At 41.0% G+C, this 17,154-nt stretch overlaps 1 protein-coding gene across 1 annotated transcript in view; it reads left to right on the forward strand.

The window, feature by feature from the left end:
• Window positions 1–579: 579 nt before the first annotated feature.
• The window catches only part of LOC139412696 (sericin-2-like), a 34,805-nt gene continuing 18,230 nt past the window's right edge, over window positions 580–17,154 (forward strand). The window contains exon 1 of the mRNA XM_071159357.1: window positions 580–772. Within this exon, the coding sequence (XP_071015458.1) occupies window positions 580–772 (193 nt within the window). The remainder of the gene's footprint in view (window positions 773–17,154) is intronic.

The raw sequence follows: 17,154 nt of genomic DNA on the forward strand, positions 1-17,154 counted from the left end.
GTTTCTTCAAGGGAGGGGTGGGGGGAACTTATAGACGCACATTTATTGGTGCAGCCATTACGTCTTCCGGGGAGCCTTATGCATGTAACACATCAACAATGAAAGTTTACGAAGATGTATGAATGCATTAAATCCAGGGAGAGGACAATGCAAATGATTTTATTTTCTGTCAAGGTTTTACCTGGGCAGAGCAGGCTACATTTCCTTTATGGTGCTCTGAAGGGCATACAAACCATCACCTCACTGGGGACGGGGTAGGAGCTGGAGCTCAACACTTCTGAACACACCACACACAAGTTCACTGTGCTTTAATACCATCAAGTACTACTTTGCTGAACACAAGGGGAAGTCTGTAGTTGCAGAAGAGGCTGTCACTTTAAATGTGTTTTTATCATTAGCTACCCTGTGTCCACTGCACCTTAAATTGGGGAGAACGGGCTCGTGGTAATGTCTGGAGTGGAATCAGTGGAATGGTATCAAATACATCAAACACGTGGTTTCCAGGTGTTCCAGGCCGTTCCTTTTTCTCAGATCCTGGACCTTATTACGATCCGTTCTCCCCCCACCTACACTGGTCCAATGATCCGTTCTCCCCCCACCTACACTGGTCCAGTGATCCGTTCTCCCCCCACCTACACTGGTCCAGTGATCCGTTCTCCCCCCACCTACACTGGTCCAGTGATCCGTTCTCCCCCCACCTACACTGGTCCAGTGATCCGTTCTCCCCCCACCTACACTGGTCCAGTGATCCGTTCTCCCCCCACCTACACTGGTCCAGTGGTATTCTGCTAAAGGGTATATTCTAAAGGATGAGGTCAAACTGGAACAACAAGCAGCTGTAATTATGATTTTTTTTAAATTCTAAGCTGGCATATAGAATTGTTTTAAAATGGTCAACCTATTAGCTATTTTGAATTTAAGGACCCCCTTTAGGTATAAAAAACATATAAATATTACATTTGGACTTTACTAATGTAGCCCAAAGAAACACATTGAATAACACATTCTTAAATGGCAACACAGAAAGAAACACATTGAATAACACATTCCTAACTGGCAACACAGAAAGAAACAAGGTTTTGAAGTGTTCTATATATAAGAAATATATGAAAGCAGACAGACAGACAGACAGACAGACAGACAGACAGACAGACAGACAGACAGACAGACAGACAGACAGACAGACAGACAGACATCCAAGCTGTGTGGACAGGAAATATATCTCTCTCTATATATATATATATATGTATTTACTTCTTAATGCATTTGAACCAATCAGTTGTGTTGTGACAAGATAAGGTGGTATACAGACAGACAGACAGACAGACAGACAGACAGACAGACAGACAGACAGACAGACAGACAGGCAGACAGACAGACAGACAGACAGACAGACAGGCAGACAGGCAGACAGACAGACAGACAGACAGACAGACAGACAGACAGACAGACAGACAGACAGACAGACAGACAGACAGACAGACAGACAGACAGACAGACAGACAGACGGACAGACGGACAGACACATCCATCCATCCATCCAAGCTGTGTGGACTCTTCCCTCCTCAACTAGTAATCACATCCTAGTTAATCGAATATGCAAACACTTTCTGTTCTGCCTGTATTGAGCCAGCCTGCGTTCCCAAATGGCACCCTGTTTCCTACATGGTGCCCTACTTTTTGACCAGAGAATTATGGGCCATTTGGGAATCATCCCCAGTCTGTTTTGCTGACTAATCTCCCAGAGGCAGCAGCTCTTGCTGTGAACGTCACAAGTGCTTGAAGTAATTATAGAAAGATAATCATCAACTAACTACGATGATAAGACGTTTAAACAACAACAACACTGTTTAACTTCAAAGCACTAAAGCACATTAAATGGAAGGATATTATGGACTGAACAGCAAAACACTGAATAATGGAAACCCCCCCCCCCCCCCCCCCAAAAGTCCTTCATCTATGTGCTGAGTTCAGTTTCAGGTTTATGGAAATATCATAAAACTGTATCATTAATCATTATACTGGTAGTATAGTTCAGTTTCTTAGAATAGAACCAATTTTAGTAAGACCTGAATATAAGAAGTAATGGATTTCGAGTTTGATAAGAGTCTAAAAGCACGGTTAGCTTCTTCTTACTGCAAAAGTGGCATCTCTGGAGAATGATCTCTGGAGAATGACCTCGGGAGAATGACCTCGGGAGAATGACCTCGGGAGAATGACATCGGGAGAATGATCTCTGGAGAATGATTACAAAGGTTCCCTAGAAACAGAGAGCTAAAGAGACTATGTTGATCAAAAGGAGATATCTCTTGAAGACCATATGAAGGGTTGTTCTCAATGATCTTGAAAATGCTGCAGTAATTAGTTTCTTAAGCAGAGATGAGAAGTGGAAAGCTCAGATGAGTAAAATGTAAAATGCCAGAGTCACTATGTTGTTTTAATATTTTATTTTAACTAGTGAGTTAAGAACAAATTACTATTTACAATGTCGGCCTACTCGGGTCAAACCCAGATGACGCTGGCCAATTTTGCAGCCCTATTACAGCTGGTTGTGAAATGGCCTGGAATTGAACCAGGTTCTGTAGTGATGCCTCTAGCACTGAGCTGCAGTGTCTTAGACCACTGTGCCAATCAGGAGCCCAGTGGCTCTTTAAGACTCTTCACGACTGTCTTGGTGTGTTTGGACCATGATAGTTTGTTGGTGATATGGACACCAAGGAACTGGAAGCTCTCGACCTACACCACTACAGCCCTGTTGATCAGAATGGGGGTTTGTTCGGCCCTCATTTTCCGGTAGTCCCCGATCATCTCCTTTATCTTGATCACGTTGAGGGAGAGGTTGTTGTCCTGGCACCACACTGCCAGATCTCTGACCTCCTCCCTACAGGCTGTCTCATCATTGTCTGTGATCACGCCTATCACTGTTGTGTCATCAGCAAACTTAATGATGGTGTTGTCGTGCTTGGCCACGCGGTCATGGGTGAACAGTGAGTACAGGAGGGGACGGAGCACGCACCCCTGAGGGGTCCCGTTTTGAGGATCAGGGTGGCATATGTGTTGTCGCCTATCCTTGCAACCTGGGGGCGGCCCGTCAGGAAGTCGAGGACCCAGGTGCAGCTTAGTGATGAGCTTTGAAGGTACTATGGTGTTGAACGCTGAGCTGTAGTCAATGAACAGCATTATCACGTAGGTGTTACTCTTATCCAAGTGGGACAACGCAGTGGGGAGTGCAATAGAGTTTACGTAATCTGTGGATCTGTTTGGGCAGTATGCGAATTCTGGGATGATGGTGTAGAAGTGAGCAGCCTTTTTAACTAGTTGCGACGAGCAAACCTGTATCCGGGAGCGTAATCATAGCCTCAAATGCATTAGCATAACGCAACGGACATAAATACCCCTAGAAACTTTTCCTATTCATGAAAATCGCAAATTAAATGAAATAAATATATTCAAACACAAGCTTAGCATTTTGTTAACAACACTGTCATCTCTGATTTTCAAAATATGCGTTACAGCCAACGCTAGACAAGCATTTGTGTAAGTTTATCATGGCATAATGCTATGCTAGGCTCTGCTGGCAGTAGGCAACATTTTCACAAAAATAAGAAAAGCAACCAAATTAAATCGTTTACCTTTGAAGAACTTCAGATGCTTTCACTCAGGAGACTCCCAGTTAGATAGCAAATGTTCCTTTTTTCCAAAATTATTATTTTTGTAGGCGAAAAAGCTCCGGTTTCTTCAACATGCTTGGATGAGAAAACAACCGAAAAATGCTACAACTATAAAGCCAAACTTTTTTCAAAATTAGCTACATAATATCGACAGAAACACGGCAAACGTTGTTTAGGAACCATCCTCAAGGTGTTTTTAACAAATATATTCGATAATATATCCGTCGAGGCAGTTGGTTTCTCATAAGAAGCAATTGGAAAAATGGCTACCTCAGTATTTTACTCAAGGTTTTCTGCGGGAGACACCATGTGACCACATGCCATATATGGTCCTTTAAAGCCATTCTTCAAGGGAAACGCCTAAAATGACGTCACAATGCTGTAGACATCTTGGGGAAAACGTGGAAAACGTAAGCTCATTCGTAGCTCATTCACAGCCATATAAGGAGTCATTGGCATGAGGCGGTTTCAAAAAATGCGACACTTCCTGGTTGGATTTTTATCTGGGTTTCGCCTGTAACATCAGTTCTGTGGCACTCACAGACAATATCTTTGCAGTTTTGGAAATGTCAGAGTGTCTTCTTTCCAAAGCTGTCAATTATATGCATAGTCGAGCATCTTTTCATTACAAAATATCTTGTTTAAAACGGGAACGTTTTTCATCCAAAAATTAAAATAGCGCCCCCTAAATCCACTTCATGGCTACAGACGTGAGTGCTATGTGTCACTAAGTGTCGGTAGTCATTTAGGCAAGTTACCTTTGTGTTCTTGGGCACACGGACTATGGTGGTCTGCTTGAAACCTGTTGGTATTACAGACTTAATCAGGACAGGTTGAACATTTCAGTGAAGATACTTGCCAGTTGGTCAGCGCATGCTCGGATTACACGTCCTGGTAATCCATCTGGCCCCACAGCCTTGTGAATGTTGACCTGTTTAAAGGTCACATCAAACATGGCATGCTTTTGCTGTAATAGCCACTGTAACTTGGACAGTGCAGTTAGATTAACAAGAATTTAAGATTTCAACCCATATAAGACACTTGTATGTACCTAAATGTTTAATATCCATAATCTTCATGATTATTTATTTGAATTGCGCGCCCTCCAGGATCACCGGAGGTTGTCCCGCTAGCGAGACGCATAGCCCTAAGAGGTTCGATTTCGTGCAACAGCTGTTATTGACAAATATATACAGACCACCACCCCTTGCCTCATTTCCTCGAATGGATTCTGATGCCCTCTGCTGGCCAGACACTGATTTTATGGATCACTCTCAGATCCAGGCCAAAAGCCAAGTTTCAAATTCAGTGGAAGCCACACCTACTGCTCAGAACAAACCATTAAACCAGAAACAAGTATCTCTTTCTTGGAAGCTGTGCTGTCTTGCCGAATCCCAGCCATCTGTGTATTATTCATGTCATCATTCAGCCACGACTCGGTGAAATATTACAGTTTTTAAAGTCCCTTTGGTAGGATAGTCTCGAAAGGAGCTCATCCATTTTATTCTCCAATGATTGCACGTTGGCCAATAGGACGGATGGTAGATGCGGGTTACCCGCTCGCCAAATAATTCTCACAAGGCACCCGAATCTGCTTCGCCTGTGTGGGCGGCTTTTCTTCATCAGAATGACGAGGATTTGGGCCTGGTCCGGTATCAGCAGGAAATCCTTCGCATCCGACTCGTTAAAGAAAGAATCTTCATTCAGTTAGAGATGAGTAATCACTGTTCATATTAGCACAATTGGTTAGCACAATAGTATAATAGCACAATAGCACAATAGCACAATAGCACAATAGGTTAGGAGCCCCGTACCCATGTGGCCAAAGAGGGCGCTTTTGGTAATTGACTGCAGAAAATTATTAATTATTCCCTGACAACCAAAAGTACTCGAATGCTTAGCAGGACATCTTTTTTTTTTCAATTCACGCACTTATCAAGAAAACATCCCTGGTCATCCATACTGCCCCTGATCTGGCGGACTAACTAAACAGAGAACATCCCTGGTCATCCATACTGCCCCTGATCTGGCGGACTAACTAAATACACATGCTTCATTTGTAGATGATGTCCGAGTGTTGGGGTGTGCCCCTGGCTATCCATACATTTAAAAAATAAACAAGAAAATGGTGCCATCTGGTTTGCTTAATGTAAGGAATTTGAAATAATTTATACTTTTACTTTTGATACTTACAGTAAGTATATTTTAGCAATTACATTTACTTTGGATAATTGAGTTTATTTAAAACCAAATACTTTTAGACTTTTACTCAAGTTGTATTTTACTGGGTGACTTGAACATATACTAGAGTCATTTTCTGATAAGGTATTTTTACCATTTACTCCAGTATGACATTTAGGTACTTTTTCCATCACTGCATATTGCAACTTTAATTCTTGCAAGTCAACAAATCTTTATTTGGCGCCATTGTCACAGCCAAATTCCAATATACAGGAAGTATTCTAAAACTATGATGTTGATTGGATGGATTAGATTAGATCATTAAAAGTCATAGGCTGCTCCAGCGGGACAAAACATTACATCCATACAAAATGATTGACAGCTGGAAAGCAGGTGGGCAAGACTTACAGACTATACTCAATGCAATTAAAAAACAACAACAGTATCATCAGTTACAAATATACACATCTTCTTGCCCTTTCATATCTGCTATGGCTGTTAGTGTAATTGGGAGGGACGGACACAGAGGGATGCTAGACATTTTCCAAGGCTGAAACTTTTTTTTGCGAGTTTGAAGTTCCCTTTTGGCTAGAGAAAGATGATGAGTTGAATAGAATACAGAGCTCAGGGGACATGTACTGCCACTGCTCCTACTGAGACAAACCCAACCGAATAAAAGAAGACTCAGTCACTGCTTAGCGCTCAGGGCCCTTACTCTCCTGTTATCACTCTGCAGGGGCCAGAGAAATCTGCCATAGAATAAGGATGGAGGGACGGACACAGAGGGCCGCTACTGAGCCCAACTTATCAGATCACACGAAGACACAGTTACATCTTAAGGCCCCACTATCCCGATATCACCTGCTGGGCCAGAGAGAGGAAACTCGCACAGAAGGACGAATCTCTCAGCTCCCAGACAGAGAAAAAGGCAATTGAGAGATGCGGGAAGGAGAGAGACAGAGAGAGGGGGGAGAGAAACAGAAAGAGGCAGAGAGAGGGGGGAGAGAAACAGAAAGAGACAGAGAGAGAGGAAGAGAGAGAGAGGAAGAGTGAGAGAGACAGAGAGAGAGGGAGGAGAGAAACAGAAAGAGGCAGAGAGAGGGGGGAGAGAAACAGAAAGAGGCAGAGAGAGAGAAAGAGAGAGAGGGGAGAGAAACAGAAAGAGGCAGAGAGAGAGGGGGGAGAGAAACAGAAAGAGGCAGAGAGAGGGGGGAGTGAAACAGAAAGAGGCAGAGAGAGAGAAAGAGAGAGAAGGGGGAGAGAAACAGAAAGAGGCAGAGAGAGAGAAAGAGAGAGAGGGGGAGAGAAACAGAAAGAGGCAGATAGAGAGAAAGAGAGAGAGAGGAAGAGAGAGAGAGAGAGAGAGAGAGATGCTCCCTTATAATAAAATAAATAATTTTGTGAATTAACAGTGGCCCTAGACTCTTTTCCCCTTACTAGCTCTGACTTTAATGAGAGAACAATTCCTTCCTCTTTCTGTTATGACCGTGATCTGTGGTTGTCCCACCTAACTATCTTCAGATGACTGTAAGTCACTCTGTTGATAAGAGCCTATGCTCAATTACTAAAATGTGTCAAATGTAAAGTCCCATCCGTTCTAGTGTCTCTGGACGAAAGTACCATCAAATCACCCGGTCACCCCATCATGCTCTAGGTCATTACTACAGGTCAACGAATTAAAAACCATATGTACACAGTCAGAGGGCTGGGGAGGGACTAGGTCAAATGAAAGAACGAATCCTGAATGGAAGACATCGCCATAAAATGAGTGTCTATAATATGGTTATATGAGAGAGAGATTCCTTGTAAAATGTAGTATCGACATTTGTGCAGAAATTCCTTTTGGTATTTTGCTATGATAAGAGCACAAACGAAAAAGACATTGTCAAGAGAGCAGGAGTTAACAGAGGACTGCTATGGTAACAGTGCTGCTACTACTGCTATGGTAACAGTGCTGCTACTACTGCTATGGTAACAGTGCTGCTACTACTGCTATGGTAACAGTGCTGCTACTACTGCTATGGTAACAGTGCTGCTACTACTGCTATGGTAACAGTGCTGCTACTACTGCTATGGTAACAGTGCTGCTACTACTGCTATGGTAACAGTGCTGCTACTACTGCTATGGTAACAGTGCTGCTACTACTGCTATGGTACATGTTAACAAATCAAATCGTCAAATCGAATTGTATTGTTCACATACACATGGTTAACAGATGTTATTGTTAGTGTGGTGAAGTGCTTGTGCTTCTAGATCCGACAGTGCAGTGGTGTCTAACAGGTAATATCTAACAATTACACAACAAAACCTAATACACACAATCTAGTAAAGAAAACGGATGAGAATATACGCATAAGTATAAAATACATGGATGAGCAGTGAGAGAGCGACTAAGATGCTATAGACAGCAAATAATAGATTGTGAAGGATACAGTATACACATATGAGATGTGTAAATTGGCATTATTAAAGTGACATTATTAAGGTGACTAGTGTTCCATTTATTAAAGTGGTCAATGATATCAAGTCTGTAGGTAGGCAGCTGCCTCTCTGTTCTAGTGGTGGCTGTTAAACAATCTGATGGCTTTGAGATATAAGTTTTTCAATCTCTCTGTCCCAGCTATGATGCACCTGTACTGACCTCGCCTTCTGGATGGAAGCGGGGTGAACAGGTAGTGCAAAATTATTCAGCCCCCTTAAGTTAATACTTTGTAGCGCCACCTTTTGCTGCGATTACAGCTGTATGTCGCTTGGGGTATGTCTCTATCAGTTTTGCACATCGAGAGACTGAAATTTTTTCCCATTCCTCCTTGCAAAACAGCTCGACCTCAGTGAGGTTGGATGGAGAACATTTGTGAACAGCAGTTTTCAGTTCTTTCCACAGATTCTCGATTGGATTCAGGTCTGGACTTTGACTTGGCCATTCTAACACCTGGATATGTTTATTTTTGAACCATTCCAATGTAGATTTTGCTTTATGTTTTGGATCATTGTCTTGTTGGAAGACAAATCTCCGTCCCAGTCTCAGGTCTTTTGCAGACTCCATCAGGTTTTCTTCCAGAATGGTCCTGTATTTGGCTCCATCCATCTTCCCATCAATTTTAACCATCTTCCCTGTCCCTGCTGAAGAAAAGCAGGCCCAAACCATGATGCTGCCACCACCATGTTTGACAGTGGGGATGGTGTGTTCAGGATGTTGCTTTTACGCCAAACATAACGTTTTGCATTGTTCCCAAAAAGTTCAATTTTGGTTTCATCTGACCAGAGCACCTTCTTCCACATGTTTGGTGTGTCTCCCAGGTGGCTTGTGGCAAACTTTAAACAACACTTTTTATGGATATCTTTAAGAAATGGCTTTCTTCTTGCCACTCTTCCATAAAGGCCAGATTTGTGCAATATACGACTGATTGTTGTCCTATGGACAGAGTCTCCCACCTCAGCTGTAGATCTCTGCAGTTCATCCAGAGTGATCATGGGCCTCTTGGCTGCATCTCTGATCAGTCCTCTCCTTGTATGAGCTGAAAGTTTAGAGGGACGGCCAGGTCTTGGTAGATTTGCAGTGGTCTGATACTCCTTCCATTTCAATATTATCGCTTGCACAGTGCTCCTTGGGATGTTTAAATCTTGGGGATTTTTTTTGTATCCAAATCCGGCTTTAAACTTCTTCACAACAGTATCTCGGACCTGCCTGGTGTGTTCCTTGTTCTTCATGATGCTCTCTGCGCTTTTAACGGACCTCTGAGACTATCACAGTGCAGGTGCATTTATACGGAGACTTGATTACACACAGGTGGATTGTATTTATCATCATTAGTCATTTAGGTCAACATTGGATCATTCAGAGATCCTCACTGAACTTCTGGAGAGAGTTTGCTGCACTTAAAGTAAAGGGGCTGAATAATTTTGCACGCTCAATTTTTCAGTTTTTGATTTGTTAAAAAAGTTTGAAATATCCAATAAATGTCGTTCCACTTCATGATTGTGTCCCACTTGTTGTTGATTCTTCACAAAAAAATACAGTTTTATATCTTTATGTTTGAAGCCTGAAATGTGGCAAAAGGTCGCAAAGTTCAAGGGGGCCGAATACTTTCGCAAGGCACCTTACATATATATACATATATATGATATATATGTCACATATATATATATATATATATGTATATATGACACTTCCTTTGGTTTCTTCCCCAGGCGTTGCTGTTTATGTTTCAGTTTCCTGTCTGTGCATTGTTTGTGTTTCTTGTTTTGTATTATGTTTAGTTCATTTATTAAATTATTCACTCCCTGTACTTTCTTCCCAATTCTCAGCAAACATCATTACATGGTTATTGTCCTTTGGGATTTTTGTCTACCTGTGACGTCAGGTGTAGTAGGTGTCCTGAGGGCAAGTAGTTTGCCCCCGGTGATGCATTGTGCAGACCACACCACCCTCTGGAGAGCGCTGCAGTTGTGGGAGGTGCAGTTGCCATACCACGTAGTGATACAGCCTGACACGATGCTCTCAATTGTGTATCTGTAAAAGTTAGTGAGTTTTTTTTGGTGACAAGCCACATTTTTTCAGCCACCTGAGGTTGAAGAGGCGCAGTTGCGCCTTCTTCACCACACTGTCTGTGTGCGTGGACCATTTCAGTTTGTCGGTGATATGATCACAGAGGAACTTAACACTTTCCACCTTCTCCACTGCTGTCCCATCGATGTGCTTAGGGGGGGGTGCTCCCTTTGCTGTTTTCTGAAGTAAATGTTATTGTCTGAAGCTATTCGAAACATATCCCAGTCCACGTGATCGAAGCGTGAAATCCAATTGGTCAGACCAGCATTGGATAGACCTAAGCACGGACGCTTCCTGTTTTAGTTTCTGCCTATAGGAGGGGAGAAACAAGATGGAGTCATGGTCAGATTTACCAAAAGGAGGGCGGGGGAGGGCCTTGTATGCATCGCGGAAGTTAGAGTAGCAGTGGTTGAGTTTGTCAAGTGTGTTACTTGCTCGTGTACTGCAATCAATATGCTGATAGAATTTAGTTGGCCTTGTTCTCAGATTAGCTTTGTTATAATCCCGAGCTACAATAAATGCAGCCTCAGGATATATGGTTTCCAGTTCGCTCCGGCACCCTCTCTTCCGGCGGTGTTGTTTTGGGTCGGCCTCTTAAGTCAGCTCAAATTGGAGCTGGGAAAGTTGTATTCCTGGTCTTAGTGCTGGTTGTGCTGGAAGTTGACGTCTCACTGATATCCAATAGTTCTTCCCGCCTGTATGTAATAACACTTAAGGTTTTCTGGGCTAACAATGTAAGAAGTAACAATACATTAAAAAAACAAAACACTGCACAGTTTCCTAAGGACTTGAAGCGATGCTGCCATCTCCATCAGCGCCATCTGCTACTACTGCTGTGGTAACAGTACTGCTATTACTGCTAAGAGGAATGGGCCTGATTTTTGTGTGTCCACCACACTGAGGTAGTGGCTACAGTGTATGTTCTGGAAGGAGTGTGGCAGATAGTTTGGGTGACCATGAACCTTTAGCTCCTACTTCAGTATTGTGGGATGGTTTGGTATTGCATGATTTTTTTTTTTTAAGACAAGGAAATAAATACCCCCCCCCCCCCTTTGCTTAATACAAAAAAAATAAGAAAAATCCCTGATTTCATGTAACATATTGTGGTTAATAGAAAATAAAATAAATGTGAGTGTTTGTGAGTGACTTTTTTTCCAAGTTTACAACTGTTTTCCTCAATCTGTTTCCTTGCCATGGTGCTTCAGAGTATCGCCATACTAGTGCCAACCTGTCCAGAGTGTACCAATCAAAAGGAGTCTGACTGGACAGCTTAACTCTATCAGAGGCATGTAGGCTAATAAGTCCACCCTGATAGAGTAGTGTTGTCAGGTAAAGAGACAGGACAATACGCCTGTCTTCTAGTACAGTACCACCCGAGCCAGGACAAGTACCCACCTGAACTGAAGCACTCTGTCACACAGAACAGAACCGTGTTATTGTTGGATGAACAACTACAGGCACCATCTCTCTCAGACATGTCTTGTGCCTGGGCTAGAGGAATGTCATGCACTGGGGGGGAAATAAGAGTTTTGGTCTCATACAAGTGTGTGAGTGATTGAGTGTTATATAGTGACATTCAACTTGTCATTGGGGACTGTACATTATTGATAATGAGGCATACCTGGAAAAAAAATCTGATTTTTCTGAAATGAAAATTGATGGCCCTCCCTACAGTAAAATATATTTTATCTCCCTGAATGAGTGAAAAAAAAAACAAGTGGCCCTTCCCTATAACCCAAATAACAATGAAAACAGAAAGTGGAGAGCAGAGAACATTCCTACCGTTTACCCTCACGCGTACAACACTTGGGGGCAGAGAGGAGAGGGAGTGGTGAAAACAACTCTTTTTCAGCTCCTGTAGAAAAGTGCTTAGGAATCCACAATTGTGGCTTCCTTGGATATGCAGTTTTTTTTTTTTTTACTGCGTGCATGCAGCCCCAGAGACGTTTTTGGTTATTGTTTTGTTTTTTAAGAGGATAGTCTAAGTACTAAGTTGTCTATCAAATATAGAAATTGAGCGCGACAGACCCAGTTACAACAGAAGTATCTGATCGTCAATGAGCCATTCGTTGTTTAACAAGCCATTCGTTATATAAAAAGCAATTTGTTGTTAAATAAGGATTGTCCCCTTTTCTTCAATTTTTGGCTAAAATTACATACACAAATCAAACTGCCTGTAGCTCAGGCCCTGAAGCATGGATATGTATTTTCTTAGTGCCATTTGAAAGGAAACACTTTGACGTTTGTGGAAATGTGAAGGAATATAGGAGAATATAACACATTAGATCTGGTAAAAGATAACACAAATGGCAGCAGTGTATGTGCAAAGTTGTAGACTGATCCAATAAACCATTGCAATTCTGTTCAAAATGTTGTATCAAGACTGCCCAAATGTGCCTAATTTGTTTATTAATAACTTTTACATGTTCAAAACTGTGCACTCTCCTCAAACAATAGCATGGTATTTTTTCACTGTAATAGCTACTGTAAATTGGACAGTGCAGTTAGACTAACAAGAATTTACACTTTCTGCCAATATCAGATATGTCTATGTCCTGGGAAATGTATTTGTTACTTACAACCTCATGCTAATCGCATTAGCCTACGTTAGCTCAACCGTGCTGCAGGGGGACCCACCGATCCTGAAAAAGTTTTTAACAAAGCAGTCACATATCATCAGGTATGCACTTGTAACTTTTTTATATTTGGGAAACTTTCCTAATTTATTACATTTTATTCTATGACATTGTTGTTACAAAATAGATTTGTGTTGATTGTGATTAGGGCATTGGATTGTAAGAGCATCTGCTAGGCTAAATTAACAAACTAGGCATGCATAGCTCAACTCAAACCAAAGACTGGTCAAACCTGTGTTTCTAAAAGTGAATTCAAAGGCATTTTTCATTTAATTATTATTTAATTCTAATCATTTTAAAACATTTCATTTAAACAGCCTAAATGCTAAATATATAGGCATGTTGTTGAAATGCTGTTGTTGAAATGCTGTAGTTGAAATGCTGTTGTTGAAATGCTGTAGTTGACGTGTTGTCGAAGTGCTGTTGTTGATGTGCTGTTGTTGATGTGCTGTTGATGATGTGCTGTTGTTGATGTGCTGTTGATGATGTGCTATTGATGAAGTGCTATTGTTGATGTGCTGTTGTTGATGTGCTGTTGTTGATGTGCTGTTGTTGATGTTCTGTTGTTGATGTGCTGTTGTTGATGTGCTGTTGATGTGCTGTTGTTGATGTGGTGTTGTCGATGTGCTGTTGATGTGTTGTTGTTGATGTGCTAATGATGTGCTGTTGATGTGTTGTTGATGTGCTGTTGATGTGCTGTTGTTGATGTGGTGTTGTCGATGTGCTGTTGATGTGTTGTTGTTGATGTGCTGTTGTTGATGTGGTGTTGTCGATGTGCTGTTGATGTGTTGTTGTTGATGTGCTGTTGTTGATGTGGTGTTGTCGATGTGCTGTTGATGTGTTGTTGTTGATGTGCTGTTGTCGAAGTGGGCTGTCATTGTAAATAGTAAATAGTTCTTAAAACTGAGTTTCCTAGTTAAATAAAACAACAGTAAACAACATTCTAAATCAGTCAAAAGGTAGCCGAAGAAGAAAAAAAAAAGTTTATTTATTTATTATTATTATATTATTTATTATTATTATTTAAAGGCCTTCCATTTAAGAAATCAATGGTGAAGCATATGAGACACGCAACAGGTTGTGGAGCGCTCCTGCCTCTTGCGTGTAGGTTTTCCTACTTACAAAGCATGTAGAGGTCTGTAATTTCTATCATAGGTACACTTCAACTGTGAGAGACGGAATCTAAAACAAAAATGCACGCATCCACTGATTTCCCGGGCTTGGATCAGATTGTGAGGGGAAGTAATCCTCGAACTGGAGCAGAGTTTTTCTCAGATGTGATACATGTCTACATCAACCTCGTCAGCCAAAGCTGAGAATAGGGGGAATATATACAAAATGCCTCTATCCACTTGGTCTCTCCAGATGCCCATGTTTTTCTTGAAATCGGCATGGTCAAAAATCATCTGGTTTATCCTTTAAATGTGGATGTTTTGTTTCTAAATGTCTGCACATTTTTGTTGGCTTCATAGCACCATTGCTGATCCAAATCTGACATATCACACAGGACAATGTTGGCGGACAGCTGTTATTTGAAACTCTATCTTTCCAGACACCCAGCTTTTTCTTGAAATCTGCAATTTTAGCATTTTCTTGGAAAATGTAACTTGCGTGTGCGTCCCTGCATGGATAGGTTGAGCAGAAGTCTCATTGGTAGGCCTACAGATCCTGATACAACGGTCCAATCATTATCCATGTCCCATTATGTACTTGTTCAGAACACGGAATATTTCACCTGCAGTTGTAAGTCAGCGGCAACTCTTTGCAACAAAGAAATGCTTCTCCTGTCTCCAGATTACATCTTCAAACGATTATTCGTATCTCAGACCAATGGTCCTGACAAATCTAAACATTGTGAGTCAGCCTTGAATATTTCTGAGAAGGTTTTAATATATTAAAATATATAATTGTCACACACTGATCTGTTTCACCTGAAATTATCTCCACCCCCCTCCAGGTGTCATCCATCTTCCCCATTATCCCCTGTTTATTTATACCTGTGCTCTCTGTTTGTCTGTTACCAGTTCGTCTTGTTCGTCAAGTCAACCAGAGTTTTTTGCTCTCAGCTCCTGCTTTTCCCCCAGTCTCTCTTTTCTCGTCCTCCTGGTTTTGACCCTTACCTGTCCTGACCCTGAACCCGCCCGCCTGACCACTCTGCCTGCCCCTGACCCTGAGCCCGCCTGACCACTCTGCCTGCCCCTGACCCTGAGCCCGCCTGACCACTCTGCCTGCCCCTGACCCTGCACCCACCCGCCTGACCTCTCTGCCTGCCGCTGACCCTGAGCCTGCTGTCTGTACCTTTGCCCCATCTCTGGATTACCGACCTCTGCCTGACCCTGCCACTGACCCTACCTGCCGTCCTGTACCTTTGCCCCTGTTGCTGTAATAAACATTGTTACTCCGACACAGTCTGCATCTGGGTCTTACTTTATACTGATAATAATAATATATGACATTTTACAGACTCTTTTATCCAAAGCGACTTAAATCAGCAAGTGCACTCAACTTTCATATGGTTAAAAGGTATTATCACACCATCTTTCATATGGTTAAAAGGTATTATCACCCCATCTTTCATATGGTTAAAAGGTATTATCACACCATCTTTCATATGGTTAAAAGGTATTATCACCCCATCTTTCACATGGTTAAAAGGTATTCTCACACCATCTTTTATATGGTTAAAAGGTATTATCACCCCATCTTTTATATGGATAAAAGGTATTATCACACCATCTTTCATATGGTTAAAAGGTATTATCACACCCTCTTTCATATGGTTAAAAGGTATTATCACCCCATCTTTCACATGGTTAAAAGGTATTATCACACCATCTTTCATATGGTTAAAAGGTATTATCACACCATCTTTCATATGGTTAAAAGGTATTATCACCCCATCTTTCACATGGTTAAAAGGTATTATCACACCATCTTTTATATGGTTAAAAGGTATTATCACCCCATCTTTTATATGGATAAAAGGTATTATCACACCATCTTTTATATGGTTAAAAGGTATTATCACACCATCTTTCATATGGTTAAAAGGTATTATCACCCCATCTTTCACATGGTTAAAAGGTATTATCACACCATCTTTCATATGGTTAAAAGGTATTATCACACCATCTTTCATATGGTTAAAAGGTATTATCACCCCATCTTTCACATGGTTAAAAGGTATTATCACACCATCTTTCACATGGTTAAAAGGTATTATCACACCATCTTTTATATGGTTAAAAGGTATTATCACACCATCTTTTATATGGTTAAAATGTATTATCACCCCATCTTTCACATGGATAAAAGGTATTATCACACCATCTTTTATATGGTTAAAAGGTATTATCACACCATCTTTCATATGGTTAAAAGGTATTATCACCCCATCTTTCACATGGTTAAAAGGTATTATCACACCATCTTTCATATGGTTAAAAGGTATTATCACACCATCTTTCATATGGTTAAAAGGTATTATCACACCATCTTTCATATGGTTAAAAGGTATTATCACACCATCTTTCACATGGTTAAAAGGTATTATCACACCATCTTTTATATGGTTAAAAGGTATTATCACACCATCTTTCATATGGTTAAAAGGTATTATCACCCCATCTTTCACATGGTTAAAAGGTATTATCACACCATCTTTCATATGGTTAAAAGGTATTATCACACCATCTTTCATATGGTTAAAAGGTATTATCACACCATCTTTTATATGGTTAAAAGGTATTATCACCCCATCTTTCATATGGTTAAAAGGCATTATCACCCCATCTTTCATATGGTTAAAAGGTATTATCACACCATCTTTTATATGGTTAAAAGGTATTATCACACCATCTTTTATATGGTTAAAAGGTATTATCACACCATCTTTTATATGGTTAAAAGGTATTATCACACCATCTTTCATATGGTTAAAAGGTATTATCACCCCATCTTTCACATGGTTAAAAGGTATTATCACACCATCTTTTATATGGTTAAAAGTTATTATCACACCATCTTTCACATGGTTAAAAGGTATTATCACCCCATCTTTCACATGGTTAAAAGGTATTATCACACCATCTTTCACATGGTTAAAAGGTATTATCA

This window comes from Oncorhynchus clarkii, chromosome 7 (genome assembly GCF_045791955.1).
Source record: "Oncorhynchus clarkii lewisi isolate Uvic-CL-2024 chromosome 7, UVic_Ocla_1.0, whole genome shotgun sequence".
Taxonomy (NCBI): Eukaryota; Metazoa; Chordata; class Actinopteri; order Salmoniformes; family Salmonidae; genus Oncorhynchus; species Oncorhynchus clarkii.